Genomic DNA, 14,413 nt, shown 5'->3' on the forward strand with positions numbered 1-14,413 from the left:
ATGGAGACCATAAGGCAGGCATCCTCAAAGTCCGGACTCCGGTCCGAGTCCGGACCGAACCACAACTGTCTCTGGACTCTGAGCAAATTATACTTTTCATATGTATTATCTGTATTATCTGTGTTATCTGCGAGACATCGCCACAACACAACGAGTCAAAATTCTCTGCTATGTCCACTGCAAACAGCGCTCTGCATGTCCGACTGTTCCACTGTCTGTGTGTGTCTGTCAACGCATTGGTCCAATCACATTCAGCATCCCGTCAGCGTTTTTTTCCCCCCCACCAACAGTCAGTGAATCAGAGGCACAGTGGGGCGGGTCTTCGCGGAATGCCGGTGGGAAAAATGCGTGTGTCGTCTCTTTCAACCTGTCTGAGTCAGAGCGAGAGTTTAAAAAAAATAAAAGTCAGAGCGAGAGTTAACAGCTCATCTAGTTGCATCTGTACTGTAGCTAGTAGCCTATAGTTTCACCTACCGGGGCTGCCACCCCAGTGGGCAGCTTTGTTTTGAAAGAAAAGTTGTGGCTCATTATTTAGGGGATTTATGAGAGAAAGTCTCTAATGTCCGAGTGCAAGTGAATGCAGCACAAGACGCACGTCTTGTAACCCCGGCCCTGGCGCGAGCGTGGAAATATGATTGGCGGCGATTTCATTTCAACGGGACGGTGCAAAACGAGAAGCATTCAGACCCAAGTACTGAAGGAATGAGGTATTTGCGGTTGTACTCAGCATTGACTCAAAACGCACTAAAGCTTTGATCTTAATAAGTTTGTGAGGCGTTTTGCTGAACAAAATGAGAATCGCCGCATTCAGCTGTAATAGACTTGATGCTCTGCTCACGGATGAGCATACAAAACTGTTAAGATGATGACCTTACTGTACGTGTGTAAATATTTTTTTTTTTTTGTGGGGGTCTGCCCCCAAAAAACTGTTTTAAGTCCTGAGAAAGTCAAATAAGACGGTGCGTAAAACTACACTGCCCAGCCAAAAAAAAGTAACCACTTTGATTTAACTAGGCCAGTAGGTAAGGACTTTCCACTGTATCCATATAACTGCAGTATAAAAGAATGCATGACTGAAGTGATGAAGACCATGTTTGAATGCAAACAAAAAGAGAAAATAACAGGTCAAATCAAGCAAATCCCCCTCTCAGATTCCACAGCAACCAGAAGAACATAAATACTGGCTGGTGATTTGATTAATCAGCTTTGTGATGGAATAACAAATGCACAGTGCATTTCCTTAGCTGTGTGTGAGTCCACTGACACCACTGACAATTCTCAGTTGCTGGTGTTTGTGAGTTTTTATGATGAGGCAAAGGGGGAGTTTGTTGAAGATGTGTTGGGCCTGACGAACCTCAGTGGATACAGAAAGGGGCAAGACATTTATAAAGCACTAATGGGAATGCTGAATGAAAGAGGGTGCAGCTGCCTTTATTCATAACTGTGCAGCTCTTACACTGCGACTGAGGGATCAAGCACATACACAATAACAATGAAAACGGCTGCATACAGATTTTTGTTTTTGCAACCTTGTGTTAAGAATCTTGTTGCAATTGTTTAAAGGTTTAAATGACCGTAATGAACGGACCTTTGTCTCATTGAAAAACATTTTTTGGACCTTTAAGATTTGTATTTGAGTACCCCTGCCATAAGGCATCTAAGCCTATTATGATGTGTCGTCATATGCCATTTGCATTTGCTCCTGTGGGTAATGTCCGCAGTAATGACTCTTACATGTCTAATATGTGTAATGTGCTGTGTGTGAGCCCCGCCAGGGTCGCCGCCAGGGATTTTGGGCCCCATGAAAATATATCTATTCGATTCTACTTTTGGGGAAATTAAGGGGAACGTCATTTAGACTAAATAGACCACGTAGAACACATTTCTGACAAGTAACCCCCCCTAGTGTCAAATATCTGCGCTTCAATGGTAAAGTAACCCTTATTTATAACTTAATTAACGAGGATAATTTTTTTGGTTTACATTTGTTTGAACATACTTTGAATTGAAGAATAAAGAATATGTTAACTAAATATAATTGAATCAGCTAAATTAACTGACCAGATCATAATCTTATTTCTAATTGTGCATATATGTCACTCCGGGTTTACTGTGAATGTTTAGGGCTAAAGTCCCGATGTGACACCAGTGTCACAGCAATATTTATGGCATTTGTTTCATATCTATTTAATCAAGAAATGTTTCCACAACAGGTTAAATGTAATCAGAATCAGAATACCTTTATTCGTCCCACAGAGGGGACATTTAAATTTGTTACAGCCGAAAAGAGCCGAAGACAGCTTAATGTTTAACAAATGGCATGTAAGCATTTTTATTCTTAAATGGCTTGAATGTTAACTTTAGCAACAAAAAACCTTTCCAAATGTAGCTAGTTCTGTCACATGTGTTAGCCTGGCACATGGACATCTTGGACATGTTGTTATGGGAACACAAAAGCAAATGACAAGGACCATGACCCACCAGACTGTTCAGGGTGTGTCACTTAGGGACTTCATGAGATAAAAAAGGCTGAAGCTGTATAAGGAACTTTCCAGAACATTTACCTTTCATGTGACACCTGTGTCTAAGCAATTATGTCTGCCTTCCGTGTTGCACCATTAGGACCCACTGATATCAAATGCTTAACTGCCTAAGTTGCAACTATGCACTTTTTGGTGGGCTAAGCCCCAACTTGACATATTTTTGGCTTCATTTATAGTGCCTGAATGTAAGTTTAAATATTATGCAATGTAAAGTTTTTCTTGGCCTACATTACCGTTATAGAAGGTAAGATATCAGTGATAGTTATGTTTCAGAATAACCTTTATTGGAAATTGTTAGAACAATCTCACTCGTCACAGGCTTGAGCTTCAACCTCAGGACCCATGTATCTGTGATCCTCTCCAGAATGGAAGTAGTCGTCACATACAGAGCATCAACTAGTTCCTGAACAGTGTCCTTCACATGCTGATATCCAAGAGAGGGAGTTACACAGTCACAAGATGGAGGAATATAAAGCAGTATTCAATGTTTACTTCAGATTAGCTCCACGTCAGAAATGATCATGCTTGTCATATGTCTCTCTCCATAGAGGCTGAATCATCATGTTAATCACATAGCTATCATATGCCTCAAACAGTCCTGATGCTCTTTTGGTAAAGTAACTCAAAAGCAGGCTAATATAAAAGTAGTGTAACTCATTACATTTCAGAGACAGTAATATTGTAATGTAACGTAGGCTATTACTTAAAAAAGACAGTAATAGGTCATTGTATTACATTTTGGAAGTAACTTGCCCAACACTGCAGATGATCCAGTCATCTCGTTGCTGCTTTCGGGCTGCGAATAAACAACTTGTGTTTTACTTTTAGGCTGTCTGAAGGTATGGACAGCTATCAAAGCTACTATACAGATCACATTAAGAACAATGTACAAATGTTTTATATGTATTCAACTTGTGCCACTGGACTTACTTTTCTGTGGTTGACCGTTACTGTGACATCAGTATAGCCACGGAAGATAGTTTGTGTGTTTCATTCCCATGCATCAAGGTTATTGTCATGTAGCCTAATTGTTTTTCCTGCACAGTGTAGAGTCTTGTTGTGATGAGAGGGATACAGGTATTTTATTAAAAAAACGTGCTCCCTGGAGAATAGCTACAGAATTTATATCACAATTTAATCGGAGCTGATCACAACTTGTCATGAGTGATCCAGTCATCTCGATGAGCGTTCGGGCTGTGAGTAAACAACTTGTGTTTTACTTTTAGGCTGTCTGAAGGTATGGACAGCTATCAAAGCTACTATACATCACATTAAGAACGATGTACAAATGAAAGTCGGACACAAATATATAATTTAAATGATTTACTCAAGTTTGCTATGTTTTGAACAGGCATCCACACAGTCACCTACTTTGTAATGTTCGATACCTCCCTGTAAGCGTTACAATATCCACCTCTCACCCACAACCTCACATACGAGTACTGAATGTGCATCAAAGTGATCGTAGGAAGGCAGGTATAGCAAAAGATGAACATAAACGACAAACGAGGCGATCGACATGTTTATTTCCTGGTAAGTCAACAATGGGTCCTCAATGTACACGCCCCGGATTCCTATGACGAAAATAATAGAATGTCGCCAGTTGTCATGACTCAAGTTATACTGCAACACCGGCAAAAATCACCGACTGTTTGAACGTATTTCAACGCATCCCTCGCCGTTAAACACGATAATGTTTATCATAACTTTTTTGATTTACATTTGTTTGCATTAAGGCTTTATGACAGGGCTCGACAGTAATGGTTGCCAGGTTGCCATTGGCAACCATTCAGAAAAAATGTCAACCACTTCTTGGCCTTTGGTTGCCATCAGTGGAAACCAGTTTTTAACATAAAGAAATAAGGACAGCTAAATGTGCACCCCAAAATAGATAAATGTTAATTATTTGTTGTATTAAGAGTGATATTTAATTATTGTTGTGACCAGTCGGAACCTGATACTTAAGTTGCACGTGCATTGGTGTGATTACGGAGCCAGAAAGCGATGCACGTTTACTCACGTGCGCGGTGCTCCCATGGATGTATAATAAGAACTGGATACAGCGTGGGAGGCGGGGCCTCATTCATTCCTATGAGAGTTGCTCAATGGCGCATGATGACAAAATGGCCCCACTTTTGAGAGAGCGAAACGTCACAGATTACCCGGCATGCCTGAGAAGTACCCGTATGTGCACTCATAGAGCATGCGCAACTTTAACCACGCTGCCCAAAAGGCTCTTTCACATTAAGCACGTGAATTTGCGTACACGTAACAGAACCGCGCATTCATGACAGCATGGTACTGGATTTATATTAACGAGGCGGCAGTTAGCAGCTAGCGGCTAGCTAGTAAATTATGCTAAGTTACACATCAATCGTTATGTACTTTTATATTACGCTGACATCAGGATCTAGTGATATCCAAGCAACAGAGTTTCATTTAGCATGATACTTGTGTGGGTTGTACATGAAACCACTTGGTAATATATACAAATGTATATGTTGAAGCCTGTTATGATCAATTGTGAGTTAAAACTTTATCTAAAAAGTAAAGCTGATGATGGATTACTGTGGTGGAGTTAAAATAACAATAGCCTATTTCTTTTTGAAATGTGATGGATAGTAACTGTGATTATTCATGTTAAGTAGCCCACAAGTAACTAAAACAATTGCAAGTGCAATAAGAAGCTACAGGAACGTTAATCTACGTCGGTAATATTAACTTTATTTAATACAAGATTTACATCATACAGCCCATGTAGTATCATATTTTACAAATGATGAATTACAGCAAACATGTGCAATATATCCATTATTACAGCTCCGTGGGATGGCAGTAATGCGATGTGGGTCCGTTGTTATTGTGCATCCATGGGTAACGAGAAACTCATGTAGTACTGAACACGTAACATGAACGTGCCGGGCGGCGCGGTCCCATGGGTTAGATGCGCGTTCATAATGCAGAGGGAAATAACTCTCAGAATAACGTTATTAGCACATTTTTACAACTTGAGGAACGAATGTTTTTAATAAGGGCTATACAAACGTTCATACTGGGTAGTTTATTTAGTTTAAAAAAAATTATCCAACGAGTTACAGACCACTCTTTCCCAATGTAAGTCAATGGGAAAAAGTGTTTCTGGGCCCAGCAACCTGAAGGAAGTGTAGTACCGCCGTTTGACCAGCACGAATATCCTCATCAGACTCCGGCGCACTTCCTGGGGGCTTGGGTGCGCCGTGTGTTTGTTTTACAAAAAATGGCGAAGCAAATTAAGTTGTTTGACTGTGGGGTAAAAAGTTCGGCCAACCCGTCAACATCTCAAACGAATGATCAAAGTGATTCAACTGATTGCTGACAGCATTAATAATTAATATCTAATTCTTAACTGTGAATGGTTTTAATTTATTTAACATTAGACATTTATTAGTCTGGCCAATCCAATACTTTAATGCTGAAGGGCCAATGGATCTATGGTGGGGGTCAGCACAAAGGTCAAGAAAACCCAAATTTGAAAGGGAGACAACGGATGACCAAGAAACTAGTGACTTGCTCAATTCATTTGTGAGGGATCTGTGAAGAACATGACAACAGCTGCACTACTGGTATTTTGTATAGCAATTGAGGGTGGACAAGTTTACTACCACTTAGGTTTCAAATAATTGTGTTAATTACTTATTGTAAAGCATTTGAAAATTATTTTGTGTCACATTTTCATTATTAAGTTGATGTATAACTGTATAGTATCGTAATTATTTAAAATATAAGGTGACTAAAAATGGCAACCGTATTTTCAATTCTGGAAACCAAAAGCTGATGCCTGGTTGCCAGCCTGGCAACTGCTTTTAAAAGTTAGCGTTTAGCCCTGCTTTATGATATCCTTCACAGTAGACATTTGAACATATACAATTGCTGACCACCACTGTCATTGCATTTTGGATGATTTAGTGAACTTTGTAACACCCATGGTGTTCCCGGTAAGAAATGGAATTAGTAACCATCCGGATCAGATAAAACACACACACACACACACACACACACACACACACACACACACACACACACACACACACACACACACACACACACACACACACACACACACACACACACACACACACACACACACACACACACACACACACACTCTAGATGTGTCCCTCCCCCTTATGTACCCAATCCCCCCATGTGAATCACACCTGACACACACACACAGAACAATTTGATATATTTCCCGCTTGTATGTGCCCATCCCCCCACATGGATCACACCTGGCACACGCAATACATGTTCAGTGTCTATTCTTTGTATATATTTACTGCACTTTTTCATGTATACCAGTAGTCTAATACAATATTTACAATTTGAAATTTGGTGATGATTAATGGTTTTTGTGTTAATGTAATAGCAGTTAAAACAGGACAGGTCAAATTTGACCAAGGACACCAAAGTAAGGGGGGGAAAACTAAGTCAATAGGAGGGTTAAATTATTTCTTGGCTGACGGAATAGGCGGAACTAACGCTATTTGTCATTCTAGTCGGACCCATTAGAGCAGTGGTTCTCAACTGGTGGGTCGCGTTTGAAGGCCCGATTTGCTAACGCTGTGCATGCAGTAGGCGTTGGACTGGAAGTACCGGGGAACATAAACGGTTTTGAAAACTTCTGTCACGTAGTGATCATCTTCTCAATAAAACATCTTTGCTAATGTTTTTTCGAGTCTTCTGGCAGAAGATCAGAATCAAGATTGTTGCTGTATTCTTTATACATCCATGGGTACAACTTCAGATAAAAATGAACACATGATCAAATATGACCCCCGGTTTGATGATTGACAGGTCACAGAACAATGGGAGCTATCTACCCTTACCCACAATTTAATCTACATTTAATCTCCTCTTTGCTCTTCTCTCTGTGTGGAGCAGCAAGTTCAGCTGTCAGAACAAAGTGAAACACAAACAATGGCATCAATATTATTCATATGTAGGGTAGTAATATATTTATTTATTTTCTTCTCAGAGAGTACCAGAATGCGTAGTTTAAATGTTAGTATTTCTAAAAATCTCCTGGGGGAGAATCCTCCCAGACCCCCCTTCTGGGGTTGGGTTTTCAACAAGTCACATTTTTCACGTGTGATGAATTGACAGGATTGGCTCTGTAACTATAAGTATCTGAAATAAATATGTGCACAGAAAAAAATACCAATAACTGTATTGCATTATTTTCTTATGCGCAATTACTTCATACTGTCTTTGTCTTTTTCGTCCTGCATTTAGTGTGCCCCCCTCAGAAAATAACTGGCCCCAGCCTGGCCCCCCCCAGTCAAATTGGTCTAGAACCGCCGGGTCCTTGTCACCTTTTTCATACCTGATGAGTTTGCATCTACTTTAAAATATATATTTGCTGAAAAGTCTAAACCTTAAAGATTTAATCCTATATCTTTTGACTGTCCATCGGCAGAAAAAAGTCATTTCTTTTCCCCCCTTTTTTCAAAAATACAAAATAAAGAATAGGAATGGCCAGCATGCAGTTAATGGTAATTAGGGCATGCTTTCAGTGACATCATGTAAATAAATATTGCATATTGCTTTTCTTGTCATTGTGTACATTCGTCTCTCCTGATCCTCGTGTGGTTCCTTTACTTTACTATATGATTATATGAGCGTAGCAACCATGATGCCTCAAAGTAATAATTGTTTATATAAACAGTTTATAATAAAAAATAAATAAATCTTTTAACCAACAATTATGTTTTCTGAGTTTTGTGCACATTTCTGTATTTTATCAAAAAGTGATCTTAATTTAAAGTTGTTAAATCACATTGATTTTACCCATATCGTGGTGCTGTTTCCTGAAAACGTTTTCTCAGCCCAAAACTTCAATGCCAACACAATACCCACATGCGCTGTTGCATGAAAAAAAAAAAAAAATCTACCAATCAAAGTCTCTCCATAGCGCCATCATAATCTTTTATTTTCTTCTTTCTAATGTTATATTTATTTATTTCTCTACATGGGGCCATGTCAGGACTAACATGTGCTTTGTTCAAGGCTCTGGGCCCTGGATAGTGACAATGATATAAAATCAAACCTTTCCAGCACCATTACAGCAAATCATATCAAATGAAGACCATGACAGACAATACAATACACATATTTATTCATTAGCTATTGGCGGCTGTGGCTCAGGAGGTAGAGTTTTGAAGTGTCCTTGGGCCGACACTGAACCCAAACTGCTCCCTGAGAGTGTGTGTGTGTGTGTGTGTGTGTGTGTGTGTGTGTGTGTGTGTGTGTGTGTGTGTGTGTGTGTGTGTGTGTGTGTGAATGGGTAAATGCTGGCTAGTGTTGTAAAGTGCTTCGAGTGGTCGTTTAATAAATGCCAATCCATTTACCATATATCATGCTCATTATTTTAAAGAAGGTTCACAGCTTACATCATGCAGTAGTCTTCACTCAAAAACATGACCATTGCTTATAATTAACAAAAGTATATAAATCAAAAAGTACATTTGGACTTCAGAGGATTAAGAAATCAATTCATGCAATGTCATTATCATAAAAACATGGGCCCAACACCGGTCCCAGGAGAAAATTAGAACAATGTCAGAAGCTCTTCTTCCTGTCTCCTGAGGTCATAGTTGTTCCATGCATTCCCATCACAAGAAAACATCACTTGTTCTCTCTGGCAGCTGAAAAACACAAAAAAGAGGGACATTTATTCAGAATATATATATATGACACTAATTAGTATTAAAAAAACATCTGTTGTAAATTTTATACAAAATACGTGTTTTGAAAAGCGATATACAATTAAATGTAATATTATTATTATACGTATTTTAAACTGAAATGCTTAAAAGGAAATTAAAGGGTTTCTAAGGAGAAGGGTTACGATGCCTTTAATGTTGCCGCAGAGAAATGTGTTTTGGCACTTATACATGTTTTGACTAAATTGCTAAGCTGGCTGCAAACTAGGGGTGTTGAAATTAATCGTTTCTACGATGCATCGCGATGCGGACGTGGACGATTCTGCATTGATGCAGGGACAGAACATAATAGATTATAGCGTAGTAACGTTGCTTCCTGATTTTTCGGCCGCGGCTGTAATAAAGTTTTGTTTATTTATTTGTTTCTGTCTCACGAATATCAAATCGGTCGGTGACGCAGAGATCAGGGAACAGAAGTGACAGCGTCACAGCGACTCCGAACACAGAGCAGCTTTATCCACCAACACAAGCAACACCAGTCCAAAACCAACAGTAGAGTGACCCGCTCTGAATCAGTCCAGAACCAACAGCAGAATGACCCGCTCTGAATCAGTCCAGAACCAACAGCAGAATGACCCGCTCTGAATCAGTCCAGAACCAACAGCAGAATGACCCGCTCGGAATCAGTCCAGAACCAACAGCAGAATGACCCGCTCGGAATCAGTCCAGAACCAACAGCAGAATGACCCGCTCTGAATCAGTCCAGAACCAACAGCAGAATGACCCGCTCTGAATCAGTCCAGAACCAACAGCAGAATGACCCGCTCTGAATCAGTCCAGAGCCAACAGCAGAATGACCCGCTCTGAATCAGTCTGCTGTGGCTCAGAGACACATGATTCAACCCGATATCACGGCAAGACGTGAACATGTGATGATTTACATTACATTACATTACATTACATTGCATTTAGCTGACGCTTTTATCCAAAGCGACTTACAATAAGTGCGTTCGACCAACAAAATACAACTTGAAGAAAACAGAATCATATAAGTACATCAGGTTTCATAGAGCAAAAACATTTCAAGTGCTACTCAACTGGCTTTAGAAAAGCCAGTCCTTTATTAGTATAAAAGTGCTTCGTTAATAGTTCTATCGCTCGAAGTGGAGTCGAAAGAGATGAGTTTTCAGTTTGCGCCGGAAGATGTGCAAGCTATCTGCCGTCCTGATGTCAATGGGGAGCTCATTCCACCATCCTGGAGCCAGGATAGCAAACCCACGTGTTTTCGCCGTTGGGAACTTGGGTCCCCCTCGCAGCGAGGGCGCAGCGAGTCGTTTGGCTGATGCAGAGCGTAGTGCACGCGCTGGGGTGTACGGTTTAACCATGTCCTGGATGTACGAAGGGCCAGATCCATTCGCAGCATGGTAAGCAAGTACCAGTGTCTTGAAGTGGATTCTAGCAGTTACCGGAAGCCAGTGAAGCGAGCGTAGGAGCGGAGTAGTGTGGGAAAATTTAGGAAGGTTGAAGACCAGACGAGCCGCTGCATTCTGGATGAGCTGCAGAGGTCGGATGGCACATGCAGGTAGACCAGCCAGGAGGGAGTTGCAGTAGTCTAGGCGTGAGATGACGAGAGCCTGGACCAGAACCTGAGTCGCTTTCTGTGTCAGCTGGGGACGTATCTTCCTGATGTTGTAAAGCGTGTATCTGCAGCAACGGGTTGTAGCAGCGATGTTTGCAGTGAAGGACAGTTTGTTATCTAGGGTCACACCCAGATTCCTTGCAGTCTGAGTCGGGGAAACAACTGAGGTGCCGATGTTGATTGTTAGATCAAGAGTGGGACAATCTTTTCCCGGAAGGAAGAGCAGCTCAGTCTTGTCAAGGTTGAGTTTGAGGTGATGAGCATACATCCACTGAGAGATGTCAGCTAGACAAGCAGAGATGCGTGCGATGACCTGGGTCTCTGAGCGGGGAAAGGACAGAATTAATTGGGTGTCATCAGCGTAGCAGTGGTAAGAAAAACCATGCGGGCTAATGACTGATCCGAGCGAGTTTGTGTACAGGGAGAAGAGGAGGGGACCAAAAACAGAGCCCTGAGGGACCCCTGTAGTTAATTGACAAGGGTCGGACTCGGACCCTCTCCAAGTCACCCTGTAGGTACGGTCTTTCAGGTATGAGGTGAGGAGGGAAAGTGCAGAGCCTGAAACTCCAAGTTTTTGGAGAGTGCGAAGGAGGATCTGATGATTCACCGTGTCGAATGCAGCAGACAGGTGCAACAGGATGATGACAGAGGAGAGGGATGCAGTTTTGGCAGTGTGCAGTTCCTCCGTGACAGCAATGAGAGCAGTTTCTGTGGAGTGACCTGCCTTGAAACCAGACTGGTGCGGATCCAGAAGGTTGTTCTGATTGAGATAACAGGAGAGTTGTTTAAAGACAGCGCGTTCAAGTGATTTAGACAGGAACGGGAGGAGAGAGACAGGCCTGTAGTTTATAACATCAGACGGGTTGAGAGTGGGTTTCTTTAGGAGAGGGTTTACTCTTGCCTCCTTGAGACTGTTTGGAAAGTGACCAGAAGTTAGAGAAGTGTTGATGAAATGGGTGAGAAACGATAGAATATCAGGAGCGATAGTCTGAAGGAGGTTTGAAGGGATAGGGTCCAGAGGACAGGTGGTAGGGCGGGCAGAGGTAATGAGGGTAAGAACCTCACTTGGAGAGAGGGGAAAAGGAGGTAAGTGTGTTGGTGGAAGGAGGGTCTGGTGACCCAGCGGTGAGTAAAGGTGAGTCAGAAAAAGAAGAGCGAATATCATCAACCTTTTTTTCAAAGTGGGTAACAAAGTCGCTTGACAGAAGTGAGGAGGGGGAAGGGGCTTTGGGGGGGTCCAGGAGGGAGGAGAAGATGGAAAATAGTTTTTTAGGATTGGAATAGGAAGATTGGATCTTATCTTGAAAGAAAGTGCTTTTTGCCTGAGAGATCGAAGCAGAGAAAGAGGAGAGGAGAGCTTGATAGTTTAGGAGGTCGTCACGGTGTTTGGATTTCCACAATTTCCGCTCTGCTGCCCTAAGGACGGTTCTATTAGCACGCAGTGCATCATTTAGCCAGGGAGCAGGAGGGGACTGACGAGCCTGCCGAGATGTGAGAGGACAGAGCGAGTCCAGAGTGGATATGAGAGTAGAGAGGAGAGTTTCTGCAGCAGAGTTTGGAGGCAGGAGTTGGAACGAGTCAGAGGAAGGGAGGGCTGAGAGCACGGACGAGGCAAAGGTAGAGGGGGAGAGGCAGCGAAGGTTACGGTGGACAAGTGCAGGATGAGAAGAGATTAGTTTGTTATGTTTGGAAAGGGATAGAGAGAATGAAATGAAGAAGTGATCGGATGTGTGGAGCGGGTTTACAGAGAGGTTAGAAGTAGCGCAGTTCCTTGAGAATATGAGATCTAGGACATTGCCAGCTTTATGAGTCGGTGGGGACGGAGACAGTGAGAAAGCAAAGGCGGTTAACAGAGATGTTAGTTCGTCTATCTTCCCTGTCTGGAGGTTGAAGTCTCCGAGAAGTACAGCGGGAGGGCCAGTTTCAGGGATGTGTGAGAGGAGATTATCTAATTCCTCCAAGAAGTCCCCCAAGGCGCCTGGTGGACGGTAGAGAACAACAATGGTTAACTGTATAGGATGGGTTACTGTGACGGCATGGAATTCAAAGGTGGAAGGAGTGAAGTTAGGTAGCTTGAAGAGGGAAAAGCTCCATTTGGGAGAGAGCAGGAGACCAGTGCCACCTCCTCTGCCAGTGGGTCTGGGTGTATGGGAGAAGGAATATGCAGTGGAGAGAGCTGCTGGGGTGGATGTGTTGGATGGAGTAATCCACGTCTCAGTGAGAGCAAGGAAATCCAGAGACTGCAGGGAGGCGTAGCCAGAGATGAAGTCAGCCTTAGGAACAGCTGACTGGCAGTTCCACAGGCCACCTGAAACTAGATGTTGGATCTCAGTGGAGCATGTGGGATAGACGAGAGCAGGCCGGTTATATCGATTACGAGATACACAGGGGCCAGTGATAATTGCGAGAAGACACATAAACAGGAATGGAGAAAATACACATGATTATAGCATGAGGGGCTAAACAACCAAATAAAATGAAACAAAATAAAAAACACCAGCGATACTTAGCTCAATCAAAGTAGGATTTGCCTCCTCTTTGCCTCCCTCGTGACTCCCACAGGACTCTAATGTCTTTGCCAGTCTTTGACTCCCACAGGACTCTAATGTCTTTGCCAGTCTTTGACTCCCACAGGACTCTAATGTCTTTGCCAGTCTTAGCCTGTCTGACGCTGAAGCTGACGCTCCAGGAAAGTGCTACCTAAAATGGACACCTGATTGCTGAGTTCTCACAGCTGTGGGGCAACGTCCTTTTAATTAGTTAACTCTGCAGCTGGTGGCCCTCAAAAGGAAATCTAGACTGGCTTCCTCCTGATTCCTTATTGTCTTTTAAGTCAATTACATTAAACCCTAAGTTATAAAGTTATGAGTTTAACCCTTAATACAGTTACACCTACTCAATAAAGCTCTTAGTATTCTACAAATGTTTAAATCAAAGTTAACCCTAGTAGTCAGTTAGTTCACTTTTAAGGTTTCAGTCAAATGACTTTTCCCAAGTTTCTGTCTGACAGATGCTGTAGCGGTTTTGAGTTTTTTAAAAACACAATTCCAGTCAGATCAACTACAGAGCATTGATACAGAGTACACACACTGAAACAGAGAAGTCTACAAACACAGTGTTACTCACACAATTCTAGAAGTCTCCAGTAGCTTTCTTACCTTTTACCACGCTGGGAGACGTGAAGATATCACGATTTCGTCCCTTCAAATGTGACAGTTACACGGTATTGTTAACATGGCCCAACGAGTGGAGAAATACCCGGAAATACCAAGCAAATGCTCTACCCCGACGGTTGGTTGTTATTGTCAATATTAATATAATAATTATTTATTTTTTAATAGTCACACTCGATTTTGCCGATTTTCTTGTTGCCCCAGCTGGTCCACACCTCTTTTAGCAGAAACAAAGGCTACATTAATGTATTAAATCGATGTTAATCCATGTGTGTGGTTGTGGAATTAACGGACGTGACTGGTGCGATTGCGTTGCCAGGCAACAGCTTGGGTTCATGTTAATTTACAAACTCTTCA

General features: G+C 42.0%; 1 protein-coding gene across 1 annotated transcript in view; it reads right to left on the reverse strand.

The window, feature by feature from the left end:
• Nucleotides 1-8,494: 8,494 nt before the first annotated feature.
• Nucleotides 8,495-14,413, reverse strand: part of LOC117555583 (Na(+)/H(+) exchange regulatory cofactor NHE-RF4-like) — a 44,783-nt gene continuing 38,864 nt past the window's right edge. Inside the window, 1 exon segment of the mRNA XM_034230499.1 lies at nt 8,495-9,226. Coding sequence (XP_034086390.1) covers nt 9,194-9,226 — 33 coding nt within the window. The 3' untranslated portion in view covers nt 8,495-9,193.

This window comes from Gymnodraco acuticeps, unplaced genomic scaffold (genome assembly GCF_902827175.1).
Source record: "Gymnodraco acuticeps unplaced genomic scaffold, fGymAcu1.1, whole genome shotgun sequence".
Lineage (NCBI taxonomy): Eukaryota > Metazoa > Chordata > Actinopteri > Perciformes > Bathydraconidae > Gymnodraco > Gymnodraco acuticeps.